This window comes from Leopardus geoffroyi, chromosome B2 (genome assembly GCF_018350155.1).
Source record: "Leopardus geoffroyi isolate Oge1 chromosome B2, O.geoffroyi_Oge1_pat1.0, whole genome shotgun sequence".
In the NCBI taxonomy this organism is placed as follows: Eukaryota; Metazoa; Chordata; class Mammalia; order Carnivora; family Felidae; genus Leopardus; species Leopardus geoffroyi.
The window spans coordinates 44845661-44865047 of record NC_059332.1 but is presented as its reverse complement, the minus strand read 5'-3'; the positions used below and the strand labels follow the sequence as shown (position 1 = coordinate 44865047).

The following is a 19387-nucleotide window of genomic DNA, read 5'->3' as shown; positions in this document are numbered from 1 at the left end:
ATTGTGAACGGCACTTGACCCTGCTTCTACAGAGGGTTTACATCCAGGATGATCCTGGGATGTGCACGGACTCAGACCAAGAAACACGAACTTATGTCATGTGCAATTCCACGGGAGAGCTCAGACATCATCCTGCTTTCCATAGTGTTGGTGGGATTTACCTAGAATATAAATATCCAGAAGGTCAAGTGACTGGGTGTTTGTTTTTAACTTATAGTTATATTTGGAGGCAGAGGAGACGAACAGAACCAGAAAGAAAAAGAGCCGAACGAATGAGTATCAGGAACTTATTTTAAACCTTTATGAACTGCAAAGGGCACAGGGCAATGTTCAGAACATTTCCATTCATTTGGTGGTATATTAATCCTCAATATAATTAATGTTTGGTTAATTAGCAGGGTCGCTTAACCAGAATGCTCCTTTAATCACTGCCAATAGATTTATGGTCAATTCCACATAACCGCATTCTACTGGCAGTCTTACTAATCATTATTATTGGCGACAATGATAATGAAGAGAGACATTGTTATTGTGTCTTTCCTGTGTTAAGCCCAGAGGGTTACACATATTTTGTCTTCATATATCCTGTGAGATAGGTACTATTATCTCCATTTTATAGGCGAGGGAATGGAAGCTGAGAGAGGGTAAAGAATGTGCTCAAGAACACATAGTAAGTAACATAAGTTTGTATGACTTCAGAGTCCGTTCATTACATTAAAAATTCACAGAAGGCCTGGCTTCTTAACAGTTAAATGTGATATTTTAAAATCTTATTTAATTCAGGAGCCTAAAAAAAGAGATAAGAAATATTTAGATACCTTGATATTTTGACTGGAACATCATAGCTCCCCAAATTAATTTTACGGTGTTTTGGTCTCATGTTTACAATATGGAAAGGGTCTGGCCTGAGCCTGACGCCCGTATAAAAGAGGCCTCATACAGCTTCCTTATCCAGCCCCTCTGATTCCCTCAACACGTGGAATTCGTGAAGGACATAGAATAAGAAACACGGCTTACAGGGCATAAACTGCAGGTTGTGTGAGCAAAGGACAGCCATAAAACACACGCACAAAAATAGTAAATGTTGTGTTTTATTTCTACCCGTAAAATGACTTCATGCCATCGCTCTCCAGAATTTTACTGTGAAAACAGTAATAGGTACCATTCCCCCAGATCACCTCCCATGATAGCTTTTGCTGCTACTGTTTCCCAGACAAGGGAGCTGCGGCTCAGAGAGGCTTAGTAAATTCCCTAGGGCCACACAGCTATGTGTGGCACAGAACCAAAATTCAAATCTGGACCTGTATGTCTAACAAGCTCTCCTTCTTACGGGCCTGTGGGTATTGAGTCTTTAAAAAAAAAAAAAAATCTTAACAAACTATTGCAAGAAATTATTTTTTCCCTGTTTATAATTCATCAAAGACATAGGACAGAGCATTCAGTGGTGTGGGGTATTTGTTATCAGCAGGAAGCTGTTGATATTATTGAGTCAGTAGCAAAGAAGCTTGATGTTTAAATTAGCTGGGGTGGCTTTTTTAGCAGCAAACGAGCAATTTTCCACCAGACCCTTTGAAATATTGAAAAGAGCTTTGAAATTCCCGTTACTACCATTGAGGGTTCTTACTACCATTTCCATTACTACCATTGTGCAAAGATTCCAAACTGGAAGCCATGTCCCCGGTATCTGGCAGCTGGTAAGCCTCTGGGCCTCAGACACCAGCAATCCGGGCAGGAGGATGCCCGGAGGAGGCATGTGGAGGCATGAGGAGGATGTGTTGCCTCATTCCAGACAGCACCATGGACCCATGTGGTGGGGGCGTCCGGTGGGTAGCGTGAATTACATTCATTTGCCTTGACATCTTACTACCTTTTCTTTGGGTTTCCAGATGAAACTAAGTTCACCATCGTGCCAGAAATCATTTTTGAAGGGGACACGGTAACTCTGATGTGTGAAACTGAAGTTTTGTCCTCTAACGTGTCCTGGCACCATGTCGAAAGGCACTCCGACATCCAGAACAACAGCAGATTCTCGGTTTACACCTTCGTGCTCAACAACATGACCTCGATATCGCGCCTCACTATTTACAACATCACTCAGGGGGACGCAGGTGGGATTTCATCCAATAACTGGTGCAGGGAAAGGAACAAAAAACTCATAAAGAAACGAGCCGTGGAATGTGTATATGGTGTTTTCCTCTCTGGAAAGAAGTCACCAGGCTCAACTTTTCAAAATTGAAAATGAATCCCATGGCATATGCGTAAGCGAATATAGATAGCATTGGAGACAAAAACCGGTTTCCACATTTACCAAGGGCTTATGAGTTAGAAAGTGAGAGGAAAAGCTGACTTTTGTTTTTTGTTTTTTTTAATTTTTTTTTTCAACGTTTATTTATTTTTGGGACAGAGAGAGACAGAATATGAACGGGGGAGGGGCAGAGAGAGAGGGAGACACAGAATCGGAAACGGGCTCCAGGCTCCGAGCCATCAGCCCAGAGCCCGACGCGGGGCTCGAACTCCCGGACCGCGAGATCGTGACCTGGCTGAAGTCGGACGCTTAACCGACTGCGCCACCCAGGCGCCCCCTGACTTTTGTTTTTAATTTTCAAGAACTTTTAAAGAGCTTTGTTGAGACGTACAATAAGCTGTGCATACTCAAAACTTGTACAGTTTAACAGTTTAACAAGTTTTGACATATGTATAGACCTGTGAAACTACCACCCTCGTCAGGACCATCGCCCTCCATCACCTCCTGCCCAGTTTTCTTGCATTCTGTTGTAATCTCTCCGTCCCCCAAAACAACAGAAGCAGAAGTCTGAAACCTGACATTCTAGAATTTAATAACCCCGTTGTAACCCAGATGTGAATGGGGCAGTGGGGGCGGGCACCTCTTTTTCGCTGACTGAGAAGTTGGGTTGCAGACCCACGGGTCCTGTTCATCTTTATTGATTCTGATTCTGCCGCAGAGTTAAATCGAATGCCCAAATCATCCACAGTCTTCTAACTCTCCTTGCCACCTCTTCCATCCCCACACATTTTTTTTCTTACCAGCAAAGACTGAGATTTCTGCTCCTTCCTTAGAACATCTCTCTACTCATTTAACTTGCGGCATCAGAAATGATCTGCATTGACTTTCTGCACTTCCTGAATGTGCCTTCAGGGTTGTTTAGAGCAAGCCTTGGATGCTTTTGCAAACGATGTTTGGCGAAATACTGTCATGACACACGAGACGAGGCTATCATTCTTCTAAGGAAATGCATATACATGGCCATAAAAAATGCATTTGTATATTCTATGCAGGTGAATATATTTGCAAGCTGACATTAGATATTTTTGAATATGAGTCCAGAAAAAAAATGGATGTTACACCCATCCGAATTTTGGCAACTGAAGAAATGAAGGTGACGTGTGATAACAATCCTGTATCTTTGAACTGCTGCAGCGAGATTAACGTTAATTGGAGCACAGTAGAATGGAAGCAGCAGGGGAAAATAAACATTCCAGGTAAGGATGTTAGATGCCCTTGTGCATATACATGTTTGCCTCTTGGCCAAGTAAAAATGGGAGAGGCACCGGGTAGAAGAGGAAATGTCAGACGGCTGTTTTTTCCCAAACTTCACACTGTGAAAAAGTACTAGGCTTAATGCCAGCTCCAGCTTCGCTATTCTAGAACATTCCAAAAATATATGCATATAACTGTCATGCTTGGGTTGTAGACAAGATCCTGGCAGAGAAGACCTGATGACTTTGGACCATAGTATCTCCCACTTGTAAAAAAGTTTGCCCCACCTTTTTCTCCTCTTCATCTTCAGCAAAGACCTAAGGATGAGGTCACTGGCTTTGCTTTGGAGCCTGACTTGGAATTTCTCTTTTCTGTGTCTCTTCTCCTGGTGTCTGTCCTTCTCATGCCTCCACCTCTGTATTCAGATCCTTCAGTATTACCTAATTCTCTCTCTCTCTCTCTTTTTAAAATCTCTCTGTGTAGACCTGTGTGTCTCTCAATTGTTCCACGTCAATTTCTGATCCCCTACACAGACCCTGTTTTGTATAACACTTTATGATTAACCAGTTTTGAAAATCTGTTATCACTTTTAATCGTATTTAACCTTGATCACACACTTGACGCTGGCTTTTTTTTTTTTTTGCCTCCAATTTGCAAATAAGGAAATTGAGGTCTACAATGACTTATTCAAGTTTGTCACAGTAGGAATGAAAGAAAGAAAGAAAGAAAGAAAGAAAGAAAGAAAGAAAGAAAAGAAAGAAAGAGAAAGAAAAGGAAGAAAGAAAGAAAAAGGAAAGAAAGAAAGAAAAGAAAGAAAGAAAAAGAAAGAAAGAGAAAGAAAGAAAGAAAGAAAGAAAAGAAAGAAAGAGAAAGAAAAGGAAGAAAGAAAGAAAAAGGAAAGAAAGAAAGAAAAGAAAGAAAGAAAAAGAAAGAAAGAAAGAAAGAAAGAGAAAGAAAGGAAAAGATTCACCTCAGGTCTGATTTCACAAGACCAGTGTTTGCCTTGGCAAAACTATTTTTCCCATGCCTGATGAGCCAGTGCTGGAGTCGGCTGATCTGGCAGAGTTTGTTCTGAAGCAGAAGATTGCTTTTTGTCTAGAAACTTCATGTAACAAGATCCAGTCCTTCCCTTAAGAAATGACAGTTTTATGTGTTCCTTTTTAAACTAAAAAAAAAATCATTAAAGTAAAATGTGGTTTTACCCATCAGTGTGGCAAGGCTCTATTTTACAAAGCCTTTGCTACCAGACGATATTAAGTTATAAAAAAAAAAAAGACAAAACGATGATGAATTTCCATGCACCTTTTCCTGAGCACATCTATTTGCAAAGCACATTTCACCTGCCCCATTTGTATTTCACTTTAAATACTCCCAAGAATGGGAAAGGCATCTGGTAACTGCTGAAAATGTTGACACACGATACATTTAGTCACTTCCTTGATTTTTCAGGAAGAGGAGGTGTAGGCAGGCACCCTGGAGGAATTGCCAGATGGGAGAAAGACCTTGCAAAGTTCCCTTGGAACTGACTTCATAAGCTTTCAACTCTGAGAGGTGAAAAACCTTGCCCTCTGGCAGAGGAACCAGGAAGCCTGTAGTACAGATGCACAGGGACCTCTCTGTGGCCGCCACTGCTTCAGACATTCCTAATACCCAGTGCCGGTCCGACTGCAGAACAATGGCTTTCCTGCCACGGGGCTGGCCACCTGGGGACCTGTACCGTCTGTTCTCTGATGAACTTAGCCTCTGCCCTCAGCACCTTGCCTTCCTCCCCGTGCCCCGCTCCTGAAGTTCTCTCTCTCTCTCTCTCTCTCTCTCCAAATTCCACGAGGTCGTCAGCACCCATCTGTCAAGGTCAGTAGGAAACAGTCAAGCAAAATAATTCACTGGAACGCAGGTGGGACTGAAGGTACTGCCTCACGTCAGAAACAGGTGCATTTCATTTTCAAAACCCACGGGATAAGACAGCAAGACAGTGATCAGCCTGGTAGAATTTCTAGCGTTAAGAAGGTGGTCTTCGTAGAACGTGGAGGGCTTTTTGGAGCTTTTCAACTCATCAGGCAGCAACTGATGCTATAAATGGTAACGGTACAGAGGTAAGAGCATCAATACTGCTCCTGCCGCTGGTAATAGTAAAGGTACTCACAGTTATTATTAGTGCAGCGTCTAGTCTGCCTGTATGGCCTGCCTGGAAACGGATTGACAGGCTGGGGGAAGTGACGAGCAACAGACTTGGTAGCCTCACTGTGGCTCTTATGTGGTGTGATGATAAAAAATAATGGAGCCATGGGGCGCGTGGGTGGCTCAGTCGGTTGAGCGTCCAACCTCGGCTCAGTCATGATCTCGCCGCTTGTGAGTTCGAGCCCCGCGTCGGACTCTGTGCTGACAGCTCGGAGCCTGGAGCCCCCCTTCCGATTCTGTGTCTCCCTCTGTCTCTGCCCCTCCCCTGCTCGCACTCTGTCTCTCCGTCTCGCAAAAATAAATGAACATTTAAAAAAAAATGGGCGCCTTAATTCCCTCCTGGCTCACAAGTTACAGCCGTTCCCAAATGAGTTCATAAACTTCTTCGTGGCCCTGCCTACCACATCCAGTGGCCCATCACCATGCGGAGTATTCAGAAAAAAACCGAGTCTTTATAAGAGGGTGCCAGCTCCCTCTCGGCTGACAGACATTGGATGACGTTAGAGGGAACAGCTTTAAACTCCACACTCCCCTTTCTTGTGTCTTTTCTTCTGATTGCTCTGCTGAAATGTTTAAGCATGTATTATTCTGTGTGCTTGTGTGCTGCCCCAAATGGATTTTATTTGGGGTTGTGTGTTTTGTTTGTGTTGTTTTGTTTTGTTTTGTTTTCGCACCCAAACAGGGCATCAGTGAGAGAAAAAGAAGGGAGACTGGTTGTTTTTCTTTACTGAGTAGAAATCAGTCTTGTGGCTTTGGAGTCCCTTCATGACGTGCCACTGGAGGTAGGCTGGCTTCAGGGTCTGAGGCAAGACCTATGTGGAGAAGCAGCTGGAAGTAGCAGATAGCATCATGGGTGGCTGTGTTCTCCGTTCCTCTGCACGTGGGGTCACCCCAGGTGTCTATGAAAAAGACCAGCTGTCAGGGCTCTACCCTAGAGCAATCGTGTCAGGATCTCTGGGTTGGGGATCCAGGCAGTGGCATATTTTCTTGAATTTTGCAGGAACTTTCGTTGGGCATAGGGGAGTGAGGACCGTGTCTTTAGCCTAGTTCCTCATTTTGCGCATGAGAAACAGAGGCTTTCTGTGTGCTGCCCCGTGTCTCCCCAAGAGTAGCAAGGGATGCCCCATCTCACCAACTACTCTTTCTCCTCCTCTGTGTCTCTCTATGTGTTCCTACAGATGCCATGGACAAATCCGATTTGATTTGATTTGATTTTTAATTTTTTTCATGTTTTTTAAATTTATTTTTGAGACAGAGAGAGACAGAGCGTGAGCAGGAGAGGGGCAGAGAGAGAGAGGGAGACACAGAGTCCAAAGCAGGCTCCGGGCTCCGAGCTGTCAGCACAGAGCCCGACGTGGGGCTCAAACTCACAAACCGTGAGATCATGACCTGAGCCGAAGTCGGACGCTTAACCGACTGAGCCCCTCAAATCCGATTTTCAATAGTGATTCCTCTGCTTGTGGGAATGCCCACAGAATTGAGTACAAGAAAAAGGGAGAACTTGAGCCAAGTCGTCTGTCCTGAAAAAATCCTCCTTATGACCCGTGCTCTCCAGGACGATTATAACCTACTCCCGAAAAGCTGCAATCCCGTCTCTGCCTCGTGCCCTCTTCCTGACGCCGGGCCAGTCGGGTCACCTCACTGATCGCACTTTCATCTGTTAAATAGTGATGACGCTACCCATTTTTACAAAACCTTGTGGATGTTTGGAGTATGTAAGACAGTTCTGAGATGTTTCAGAGGAATAAGCCAGAAGATGTTTACAACTGAGTGGGAGTGGAATGTGAGGAAATGCAAGTAATTAAAGATGGCTTTAAGACCTTTAATTCTGGGAGCTGCCACTGGCAAGAGAAGAAACAGAAAATGGGCAGGTTTTGTCCAGGAGAAGAAAGGTCAGCTCTTAACTGAACATGTTGAGTTGGAGGTACCTACGATGTGAAATCGATGCTTGGGAATCTGTTTCTAGAGTTTCCAACAAGAGCGTTTCTCTTACAGATAGAGTCAGGAGCCATCCACATATAGAATCTAAAATAGGAATCGTGGGCTTGCATAGATCTGATGGTTGATGAGAAAGAACAGGAGGGAAAATTCAAGTCACAAGGGAGGGGACAAAGATAAAGGATGGAATGAGGTCCTGGGAGAGTTGGGAGGAGTGGGTTTTCAAGGGCCAAGTGGAGAGGTGAGCCTTAGAGCTGACGCTTGTGCCTCTGAGCTTAGAGCTAATCCAATCAAGTGGGGGAAGATGGAGATCAGTTTGGAGTTCGGAACATTTGGGGGACTGGGGATGAAAGCTGGTTATGTATTAATCAGAGTATTTCAAACATCAGTGGTCATCCAACCAAGGCTGGAAAAGATGCACTTATGCTGGAGCTTATCAGAAAGCTTATCGTTTTCCTTGGTTGTTGGAAAATTGGACAGTATTTGAAGAAGCCTGATGAGGATGTGGTGGTAGGCAGGGTTGGAGGAGAGGGATGGAAGGAGGGAGGGAGTTAGAGAGTCGTTAACAGGAAGTAAAGATGGCGGGGATGGCAACTTGGGAACGGAAAGGAAAACGTGAAAGAGGAGGTATTTTTTTTTAATGCTTATTTATATTTGAGAGAGAGAGAGAGAGAGAGAGAGAGTGCAAACCAGGGAGGGACAGAGAGAGGAGACACGGAATCCGAAGCAGGTTCCGACCTGTCAGCTGGACACAGGGCTCGAACCCACAAACCATGAGATCGTGACCTGAGCTGAAGTCAGACGCTTAACCAACTGAGCCACCCAGGTGCCTCAGGCAGAGGAGGTATTTTGAAGGGGAAACAGCTGGTAACCTGAGAAAGCATGAAGTTGCAACTTCCACGGAAACATACAGACTGATAAGAGGGTACATGTCGTGATGAAACATTTCTCCAATGAGACAAATATCACAGGCTCCAGGCTTCTTTCTCCTTTCAATAATAATAGTCTAAATCTGACATCTTTTTTCCTTGCCGTTGAAATCATATCCAAACACCTTGCTTCTGTCTCTCTGCCCAGAGCAGTCTAGTGACTTTCTCAACACTACCCTGCTTGTAAGTGGTCACCACCGTAACAATCCTCCTTCTCCAAAAAGAAGAAAGCTGACTTAAATAATAACTCCTCGGCACTGATTTGGCCTCTTTGCTCCTAAATCAAATAGTCACCCAGCGATGATAGCAAAACAAACAAACAAAATGCTTGTGTCGCTGCAGGAAACCCTGAAACAGACACAGATTCCGGCTGCAGCAGATACACCCTCAAGGCCGACGGGAGACAGTGTCCAAGCAGCCTGGGTGGCATGACGGTCACCTATGTGTGTGAGTTCATCAGCGAGCACGGAGCCAGAGGCAATAAGAGCATAGAAGTGACGTTCACCTCTGTGGGTAAGGACTCCTTCACTGGGATCTTTGGCTTTGCACCTCAAGCCAAGGGCCATCAATCCCCTGGGAATATCGAGGAGCCATCAAGCAGGGCCTCCCCTGGTAGTGGGGGTGTGGTTGGGGTAAATCACTAGTGGGAGACAAGAGGATTTCCCTGTCTACCATTTAAATGCAGATGAAGTCATGTTTCCACTCTTACGTGAAACTTGCGAAACTTAACAAAGACCATGGGGGAAGGGAAGGGAAGGGGAAAAAACAGTTTCAAACAGAGAGGGAGGGAGGCAAACCATAAGAGATTCTTAAATACAGAGAACAAACTGAGGGTTGATGGGGGGGCGGGTACGGGGAGAAGGGAAAATGGGTGATGGGCGTTGGGGAGGGCACCTTGTTGGGATGAGCACTGGGTGTCGTATGTAAGCGATGAGTCATGGGAATCTCCTCCCGAAACCAAGAGCACACTGTATACACTGTATGTTAGCTAACTTGACAATAAGTTATATTTTAAAAAAATAAAAACTGAATTCAGATGGAGTCTTTAAAAGAAAGGAGGATGGGGCTGTGAAGACATAGCTGCAGGGAAGGCCAAGGCCTGCATCGTGCTGATAAAGCAGAAAGTGAACTGAGAAATAGTTTCAGGCTTGGATTAGTTCTGTTTAATCCCTGAATTTCTAATGAGGGTAGTGCCCCTAATTTTCCCCTTTCCCCCCATAATCCTATCCTCCCTCCCTTCCAGTAGCCTGGCTCACTGCCTACCACCCTTCACCTGCTCTGGCATCCTTCTCTCCCACTCCACCTGTTCTAGAGAGGATGCTGCAGAAAGCTTTAAAAATCTGGTACTTTGTGGTTATTTTACAGTTGTCATGAGTCGTTTTTAGCCTTTTGACTGAGTTAGGCCTCTTAAAAGTGTCATTTCTTCTCCCCATACAATAAAACATGATAACTTCACCCCTATCTGCAAGAAAAGGGGCCGTCAAACTTGTTTTTCCACCCATCTCACAAAAACAAACAAAAAAAAACCACAAAAAAAACCCCCGAAAAACTACTTAGGTCAATCATCAGACCCCTTTGAACAATTTGGAGAAAGGTTCATATGAACAATACTTATTAGTCTCATTCACATTTTCTGCTCTTATGACTTAGCATTTTTACAAAGATCAAGACTATGTTTATCTGAAAACATTACTGCCATGGATGAGTTCGGGGGTCTTTTGAGCAATGATTTGCAATTGTCTATAGTGGGAGCAGTTATACACTTCCAGTTCTGACTCTGAGTTGTATTGATTATGTGGGGTTCAGGCTGTCTTAGAAACGTATTTAGACTTCACGGAAAACCACTGGTCCGGTAGTTTGGAGCTCACCTGAGAATCAAAAGGAACGGATTCATGGTTCCGTGGATCCATGGTTCCTACCTTTCCATTCTCAGAAACCGCCAAACTGTAGAAAGGCATCTCTACCCGAGATCCCTACAGCCAATGAGGGCAGGGGGAGGGACACAGCAATCCATGCTTATGGAACTGAGGGACTGTATCTGAACGTTGGGATCCCAGCTTCTAAAGGGCACAATGGGGAGCCCTGATTTCTTTTGATTGTGACCAAGAGTAAGATTTTACACTGATTGAAAAAGCAAGCTGGCATCAGTGGGCTCAAGGCATGAAACAGTTCGCTTATAGAAGATCAAAGTGAATGGCATTTTGAAATGTCAATGACACGCTCAAAGAGGAATGGAAAGAGAGAAGCAGGGGCAAACACAGTGGAATGTTCATGTAAGCTCTTACATTTGTTAAGGGTCCGGTTAACGTTTTTGTTGAAGAATTCCTCATGAACACATGGGTTAAGTCAACACCCCTAAGTTTGCAACCTTTTGCCCTGCTGATCATCAGGAAATAATTCCAGCCACAATGGGAAAGTGCACGAGCTCCTAAGGCATGTGATGGAAATGAGTACAGTTCAGAGCACCACCGGGAACAGCCTAGAAACCAGTAAAGCCCAGGAACAGCAAGGTACCAGTCCCGCATTGACACAAGTAGAGTGAGGACGGCCCACACTTTCTGTCTCTGTCTGAAATTTCACTCGCGTGTCAATGTCACCAGCAAGACTAAACATTGTGCCTGTTGTTGGTTTTTCTTTTGTCTGTTTTGTTTGCATTCTTTCAGCCAACCTAACAATAACCCCGGACCCAATTTCTGTTTCTGAGGGGCAAAACTTTTCCATAAAGTGCATCAGCGATGTGAGTAACTATGATGAGGTATACTGGAACACTTCTGCTGGAATTAAAATATACCCAAAGTTTTATACCACGAAGAGGTATGCTGATGGAGCAGAGTCAGTACTCACAGTGAAGACCGTGACCCGGGAGTGGAATGGTGAGTGAAAGACCCCGGACCCCACTCTGCTGCCGGGACCCCCGGAAACACCCTATGAGAGGCCCCCGGAGGGCCTATGTCATCACATTTCATGCAAGAGCCCTTTAGGGGAAGATGTCACTATCTCCATTTTACAGATGTGGAAACTGAGGCTCAGAGAAATTAACAAATACACCTAGGCTTCTACATCTTAAGTTGCAGAGACGGGATTGGAACTTGTCTCCAATTCAAGAGCCTGTGCTCTTGCCATGAAGTTAAGAGGACTGCTTTTAAAAGTAGTTTCACCAGACTTTTAGAGTTTTTCACCCAATCGTGATGTAAAAAAAAAAAAAATCTAGGTAAAGGATTTATATGCCTGGTTCCAAAGAAGGGAGCATTTTTATTTCCTATTTATCGCTACACATTATTCATGTTGGAAAGAAATGCAAATATTTGGAGGGGAAAAAAGAGAATTTGATAGAATGGTTGTAATAAGAGCTGACATTTAATGAGTCCTTAGTATGTGATAGGCACAGTGCTAAGTATTTAAGTGGGTTAGTTCAATTAAAACAATAAACCTAGAGGATAGTGGTTTTAGTGTCCCCACTTTAAAGATGAAGGAACTGAGGCCCAGTGAGTATAAGTAAAATACCCAAGGTTATACCTCTGATAAATGGCAGATCCAGGGTGAAACTGAGACTGACTGGCTCCAGTGGCCAACTCTTCGTTGACCGCTCTACTCTGAAGCCTTTCCTTAACCATAAAGTTCATCAGTCCAGGTCCTCCAAGTCCCAGGTCATCTCTATTTGTCCATATAAGGCCTGGGCAACATCGTAGAAAGAGCTAGTCATTGTTTGGCTGGCCTTGGTAGAATACAGTCAGGAAATGGGAGTATTTTTCTCTCACGCTGGACTTATATCTACTCTGTCCAACTGCTCGTTCCTACTGAGAAGCCGTAACTGAGAAGAAGCTATAGCTTTTCCAGTCACATAAACTATTTAGCAGTCCTATACTCAGGTACTAAAAAAAAAAAAAAATCTATTGTCGTCTGAAGTGACTACACTTTTATTTTATGTTGAATTTAAGCTTCCCTTCCTCCCAACAGAAATTGAAAGGGGTTTGTTCTCGGTCTTTGTTCTAGCTGTTTTTCCTCTGGCTAGTTGCTGCTCTGGCCACCCCAGAGTTGGGGCAAAGAGAATCAAAGGGTCTTAAAGAAAGACCCTTTCTTTAAGGGTCTTTCTTAAAGAAAGTAAAGAAAATCAAAAGGTCTTACTGAACTATAGGCGCTGTTATAATCTTCCTGCACTGTCCTCATGGCACCTGTTGAGGTGGTGGTTCATCCTCTGATGGGCTCTGCCATAAAGTCCACTGAGAAAAGATCCTCTCCAGAAGCTCAACCCAAGTACTGTGCACAGTCTAGTCTGCCTCACCAAGCACAGGGTCACAGGCTACTCCTGCTGTAGCCTTCCTTCTGTACTCTGGCAAAGCCAGCCAGCCTCTCATCGTTAGACTTTTCTAGATAGGAGTCAGGCATCATACATCTAACTCCAGAGCCCACAGATGAAGCTCTCTCAAGAATTTTAGCCTACCCCTGCCCCTTCCACACTCTTTAGTGGCGTCATGGTGCCCTGGAACCTGAGGAAACCACTCACTCAGAGATGGGGAGAGGAGACATCACAACACCTCAGTGCTCCATCTGGCTGACAACTCCCCTCAAAGAACACCCCATCTCAGCACACACCAAAACTCCCATCTTTCCCCCTGGGTTAATAAAAGAACTTTGGGAGTAGGTATTGGGAAAGAACCTGGCTTCAAATGCAATTCCACAGCCAACAGGCTATATAACTTTGGATAAGCCACTTAATTTTATTTGGAGTTTTATGTAGGCTATTGGTTGGTCCTTCAAATACATAGAGAACCCAGGAGGAGAGGTGATCAAACATTCCCTTGTCCAATGTCCAGAGGAAGGTATGATGTGCCCTTGACAGGGAAATTTAATCCTCTTCTTAACCTTCCCAGCAAACGCTATTTTGGAGCAGTGACTACACTCCATCTCATTTTTGTTTCCTTCTACTCAGGAACCTATCATTGCATATTTAGATACAAGAATTCATACAGTGTCGCTACAAAAGATGTGACTGTTTACCCGCTGCCTCTGGAGCCAAACATCATGGTTGATCCCTTGGAAGCTACAATTCCGTGTAAAGGTTCCCATCACTTCAAGTGTTGCATTGAGGAGAATGAAGACTACAAAGTCACTTTCCAAATGGATTCCCTATCCTTTCTTGCAGGTAAGATAGTAATTGCTGCATTGTGAGGCACACCTCCTTCATGTGGAGTCTAAACATCTCATCTTAAAAGAGAGGTAAAGAGATATGAAGACTGCATCAGAAACAGAACGTAACAGAGAGAACCCCATGAAACTTTAATACCATCTGTTTTGCTGTGTGACCCATGGCTTGTTGGTTTGTGGCAAAATCTTGAGGGTCTGTGAGGGTGAAGGAAGCCCATTGGTTTTACTGGGAGCTGTCGAGGACAGTGCCAGAATACTTTCACAGGCCTTCTACTTCCTCAGTACATCAGGCTAGAAATTCTGGTAGTCCCTCCTCCCATGCTATGAATCAGCATGCTTCAAAAGTACCTCAAAAATCCTTTTAACTATGCACAGTTGAGCATTGAAGAAAGTAAGAGGCCAAGAGCATAAAGAAAAAAAAAAAATAGAAATGTTTTAGTACTTCTGGGCCTTCTCTGAAGGCATCTGCCAGTGTCAGAAATGCAGCACCTTGGGTTTTAAGGCTCTGAAGGACATTCCAGAAAAGGCCTTACTCTCTAGGCAGTATCTTAAGGCACCCTATATCACCAGCACAATGTCAGAACCCTCAAAGGGTGAGATGCTCACTCAGTAAGAGGATAAGCAGAAAAACAAAATTTGTCTGCCAGAGTTAAGAGCTTAGCCTCATTTCTGGGTGGGCAAAAATTTCCCCTAAGAATTATAACTGTCTGGCCCCCACTCAGGTTTGGGGTTTGAATTTATACTACCTATGGGGTCCAGGAACTCCACACTGAAGAGTGACTAATTTAAAGTGGCCTACTGGTAGCACCCAATGGTACCTGCCAAAAAAATTCAAATCCTCTAAGGTAGGATGCACCCTCAATCCATGGACCTCAGGATTCCTACAGATTAAGGTCAACCAAATATGAGCTCACAACCCCAAATCTCAAAACACAGACACCTTCTTGAAGGATTTACAAGCTCATTCATTCATTCGTTAAACAACTATTCATAGAGACATGCCCAATGCAAAACACTATAGTAGTCAATTAAAAGAAGACAAAAGAAGGTGGGGCACATATATTAATATCTAGCTGAAAGTGTTCATGTCAAAAAAGACAATGGGTATAGCAATACATTTCTAAAATGAGCAACTCAGATCAAAAGAACACTGGAAGTTCAGAAAAGCAGGACCCAATTAAGATGAGAATTTAGAGAAGGTTGTATGGTAGGAGGGTCTAGAATCAATCTGGATACTGAAGTATTTAAACATTTCAACATTCTATGTTTAACATGCGTGCATTCAAGGCTCTCTGTGTGCCAAATACTCAGCTAGACATTGGGAGATGCAATAAGTAAGACCAGATACCTTCTCTCCAAGACTTTATGGTCTAATGGAGGAGACAGGTCCATAAAGAGGTGACTCTAAACCAATGTGGTGAAGGCAAGACAGAATAAATGCACAGGGCATGCTGGGATTTGGACAGGCAGAAGGAGGAGAGAGAAGCTGAAAGGCATTCTGATTGTCCAAACTGTACAGGCACAGATTTGGAGTCATGAATGGTAGAGGTAAAGGTGAGGTGAGCACAGTGTAAATGTGGGCTGACTTACTTCTACGCTAGGGCCATTTTTAAACCCATATCAAAAAATGAATGTGGCACATTCCTTGGAAAAGTCTGGACACACATATCCACATTGGATTATCTGAAAAAAAATGTGTGCTTTGGAGACTCATCTTGTGACTTAATTCTTTCTATAATTCTATCTCAGAAAAAGAAGTTAATGGAAAGCAAGTGTGCTACAAATATAATTTCATGGCAAGCTCAGTTTCCTGGTGTCCAAAAAAGCTCAACATATTTTGTCACTTTACCAATGCTGCTAATAATTCAGTCCAGAGCCCCTCTATGAAGCTTAACCTGGTTCCTGGTAAGAGCATTTTAAATTATTTTAAAATATTATAGTCATGAGCAAAGTATTCATTTAGTCATCCATTCCTTCGTTCATCCATTCAATAAATATGTATTAAGCACCTTCATGGGGCAGGCCTTGGGCTAAGGGTGGGGGATTTGAAAAGAACTAAGCCATGTTGACTGGCCTCAGGCATAGGGAAAAGATGGATGTGATAAAAAATGTTATTACATCTAATGCAGAAGGGCTGAGCTCGAGATGCTGTGGGCAGTCCAAAGAGGCTTCCAGGTTTAACTCTCCTAGTGATGGTAGGGAGCAAACAATCAAGAAAACCTTGTGGACGAAGCCCTATTTCAGTGGAGTCTGGGAGGCTAAGCACTGTACTGGGAAGTGCACAGTATCTTTGAACTTTCAGCAAAGGAAAAGTGTTCCTATTAGACAGGGCTACATGAAAAGAATCAATCTAAAAAATAGGCAACCATATTTATCATCATTTGTCATCATTGGGCCAATATCACCCCACGTATTTTCAAGGTTGAAGGTCATGGTTTTTGGCCATTTCTGTAATGGCCCATGACCAAGAGCTCTCCTCAGGAGCAGCAGAAAGGCAAGTGAATAAAGGATGGTCCTGGGCTTCTGCAAGAAGCAATCCCCTCCCCTAGAACCCTTCTCTGTAATAGCACCTCTGATATCCAAGGGATTCATAGCTCTATCACGAATCATGTTTGGGTTTACTTAGTGATTTGTGGTCATTTTCATGTGTATTGGTGACTGAGCCCTGGACATCAAAGTAGGAATTTAGAATTCCCCATCTCTCTGAGTCACTGTCCCCTGACCCTACTAAGCACACCTCTTCTTGGGGGGGGGGGTAACCAAGGCCACTTCTTCACTGTCCCCCATGCCGCATCTTCACCCAGGCATTGACATGTTTTATTGACTTATCCTTGTTCTTCTCCTCTTTCCTCATCCCAGGTGTGATTCCACTTCCTTTTCCTAGTAGAAACTACTTAGTATTTCAAGACTTTATACAATGACTGAGAACTTAATGCTAAATTTGTAAGTTCGTGAGAAAGGGATCTGCTCATCAGAGAATCAAGGTCCCCTGGAGATTAGAGGTTCTTCAACAAATGTCATTTTCCCATGCAAGTCTGGTCTTGAGTAGACGTGAAATGGAGTCACCACTAAGGGAAGCCAGAAGGAACAAATGTTTACAGATATTGCTTAGAATATTCAGGTCATGGGTGCCTGGAATGCCGACCATTAATTACATATTTGAATGAAGGCAGTGCCTCTCAACCTTGACTGCACACTGGAATCACCGGGGAAAGTTAAAAAACTGCCAATGTCTAAATCCCAGCCCAAGAGGTTCCTATATTTGAGCAGGAGTGAGACTGGACATTGGTATTTTCCAAGATCCCCAGGTGATTCTAATATGCCAAAGTTGAGAATCCCTTGGATTAGGCATTATGTTCCTGAAGATTCCTAGTAACTTGATGATCTCTTATCTAGATGAGCACACATTAAGCTCTCATTTTTCCATGCTTTAGATTTTACAAGCATCGGAGAGAAGATGTCTGCGGACTGGAGATGGTGACGAGGCATAGAGGAAATAAATTTTGTTAGGAAAAGCAAGTGCAGATTAAAGTCAGATTTGTGTTGAAAGCACAAAGAGGGGTTTTGAAAAGTCAGGTGCAAAATAAAAAAGTGGGTAACTCCGAAAAGGTCATTGAAAGCAAAGAAAAAAATGAATTCAAACATCAATATTCTACCTAGGCCTGACCCTATTTCGACTATCTTTTCTCCTCCTTTTCAAACAGTCCCTTTTATTTCCATGTTCCTAATGCAGGAGAGAACATCATGTGCCAAGATCCCATAATAGGTGTTGGGGAGCCTGGGAAAGTCATCCAGAAACTGTGCCAGTTCTCAAGTGTTCCCAGCAGCCCTGGAAGTCCCACTGGTGGGATCATAACGTACAAATGTGTAGGCTCCCAGTGGAAGGTGAAGAAGAATGACTGCATCTCTGCCCCAATAAATAGTCTTCTCCAGCTGGCCAAGGTGATCCTTAAATATTTGACTCCGAGCTCTTGTTGGGGAGATATTTCTAGCTTATCTTATTTCTCAGCAAATGGGCCTTGGGCTGGTTTGTGTTGTTCCCAAAGCGACTTTTACTTGTTTATTTCCAAAGAAGATGCAAACCTAGAAATGCTTTACATTTTTCTTACATACAAATATGGAGACAACAAAATATGCATTCTGCCCTAGGACCAACTGTATATACCTTTTTACCTTGACTTCTCAGGGCTTTGTTTGTATTACCTCCGAGATGCAGGTAGAATTATCTTCTCTTACCGATCCCCTTTGGATAATCTTGATATCAAGCAAGTAGCTCTAATCTTTTCAGAAAAAGGAGAAACTTAAAAAATAAGGTTCATTGGTGCAAAAAATATATATACTTGGGCTTTATGCTTTTACAGGTCTGAGATTTCCTCAATCTTAGAGGTAACCCTATGGTAATGGGAGATGTAACTAGCCTGCCTCTCTTACCTAGAAGAGAGGTTACTGCCATATGGTAGGGAAAAATTTCTTTTCATCAAAATAAATGTGACCTCATACTGAAGTTGCTTAGAGTAGAGACTCGTAAAATGCAAATCCTAATGAATTACAATAAGTCAACATTGATGAGGCAACTAGGAGAGTTATACTTAGTGGTTATAATTAATGATATCATTAACCAAGTGGTTCCAAATGCTCTCACCATTGGAAGAAGAATTAAGGAAAAGGGGTAATATTGATTTGTGTCTCCTCTGGTCATCTTCTGTCTCTTTTCTTGTCTGACACTAAATTCATTAAAATACCTACTAGGCGCAAAGCATTATTGTAGGTGCTATCAGGGTAAAGAGACCAAATCAGAACTTAGTCTCTGATTTTCTAGAGAACATAATCCAGTTGAGTAGTTATATACACACTAATTTTGCTTAGGATAATCGGGAAAGGTCTGCTTGAAAAACTTGGCATCTGATTTGGGCCTTGATGAAGGATACATCAGTGATATAAATTTTCCTAATCAAGAAAGATAGAAATATTATAACTTGAACTCCCTGTTGGGCCCTGGTCCCAATTCTAGATACCTAGATACATTTTCAATGGAAAAGGGGCATGTTGGTCTATCATGCTTTATTTGATTTATCCATTCCATATATATTTATGGAATACCTACTATGCGCCAACCTATATGGCTTATGCTATGTGAGGCATTATAGGATATCAGAAGGAATATAACACATTTCATAATATTAAGGAGCTTATAATTTAATTGGAGAGATATTGAAATTAAAACACAAGATGACATTGTCACAAACAGAAATGTCACAAATGTAAAGTATGTAAAATAACAAACACTTATGCATTCAGAGGAAGAAACTCCCTTACGTTGGAATACTCATCAAAGTTCTTTATGGAGGAGATAGAATTTGAAATCTTTAATTATAAGTAGTTTAATTAATTGTGTCATTATAATATAGGTAGTTAGCTAATTAGAAAACAGAAGTGTGATCATTATAGATAGGGTGACCATATAATTTATCATCCAAACCAGGATGCATTTTGAAAACAAAAGAGGGCACTAGTAATCATTACACTGGGACAGCAGATATAAAACAGAACTGTCCCAGGAAAATTGGGATGGACAGTCTCCCCTCCAATGGCCAGCAAGGTAAGCGATGAGGAAAAGCAGAGTGGCAACGTGGCTTCCATACAGACCACCAAGTGACGATTTACTCAATTTTAATCTAGTTGTCTAGCAATCACATCT

At 43.0% G+C, this 19387-nt stretch overlaps 1 protein-coding gene across 6 annotated transcripts in view; it reads left to right on the top strand.

Moving 5' to 3' along the window:
• Positions 1–19387, top strand: part of ADGRF5 (adhesion G protein-coupled receptor F5) — a 96390-nt gene that overhangs the window by 67366 nt on the left and 9637 nt on the right. For 4 of the 6 annotated variants that reach the window (XM_045498466.1, XM_045498468.1, XM_045498467.1 and 1 more), the window contains exons 9-16: positions 1887–2108; positions 3298–3501; positions 8887–9057; positions 10935–11054; positions 11208–11417; positions 13475–13687; positions 15439–15594; positions 17423–17631. In XM_045498466.1, the coding sequence (XP_045354422.1) occupies positions 1887–2108; positions 3298–3501; positions 8887–9057; positions 10935–11054; positions 11208–11417; positions 13475–13687; positions 15439–15594; positions 17423–17631 (1505 nt within the window). The remainder of the gene's footprint in view (positions 1–1886; positions 2109–3297; positions 3502–8886; positions 9058–10934; positions 11055–11207; positions 11418–13474; positions 13688–15438; positions 15595–17422; positions 17632–19387) is intronic. The other 2 variants (XM_045498470.1, XM_045498469.1) reach the window with 1 other exon arrangement.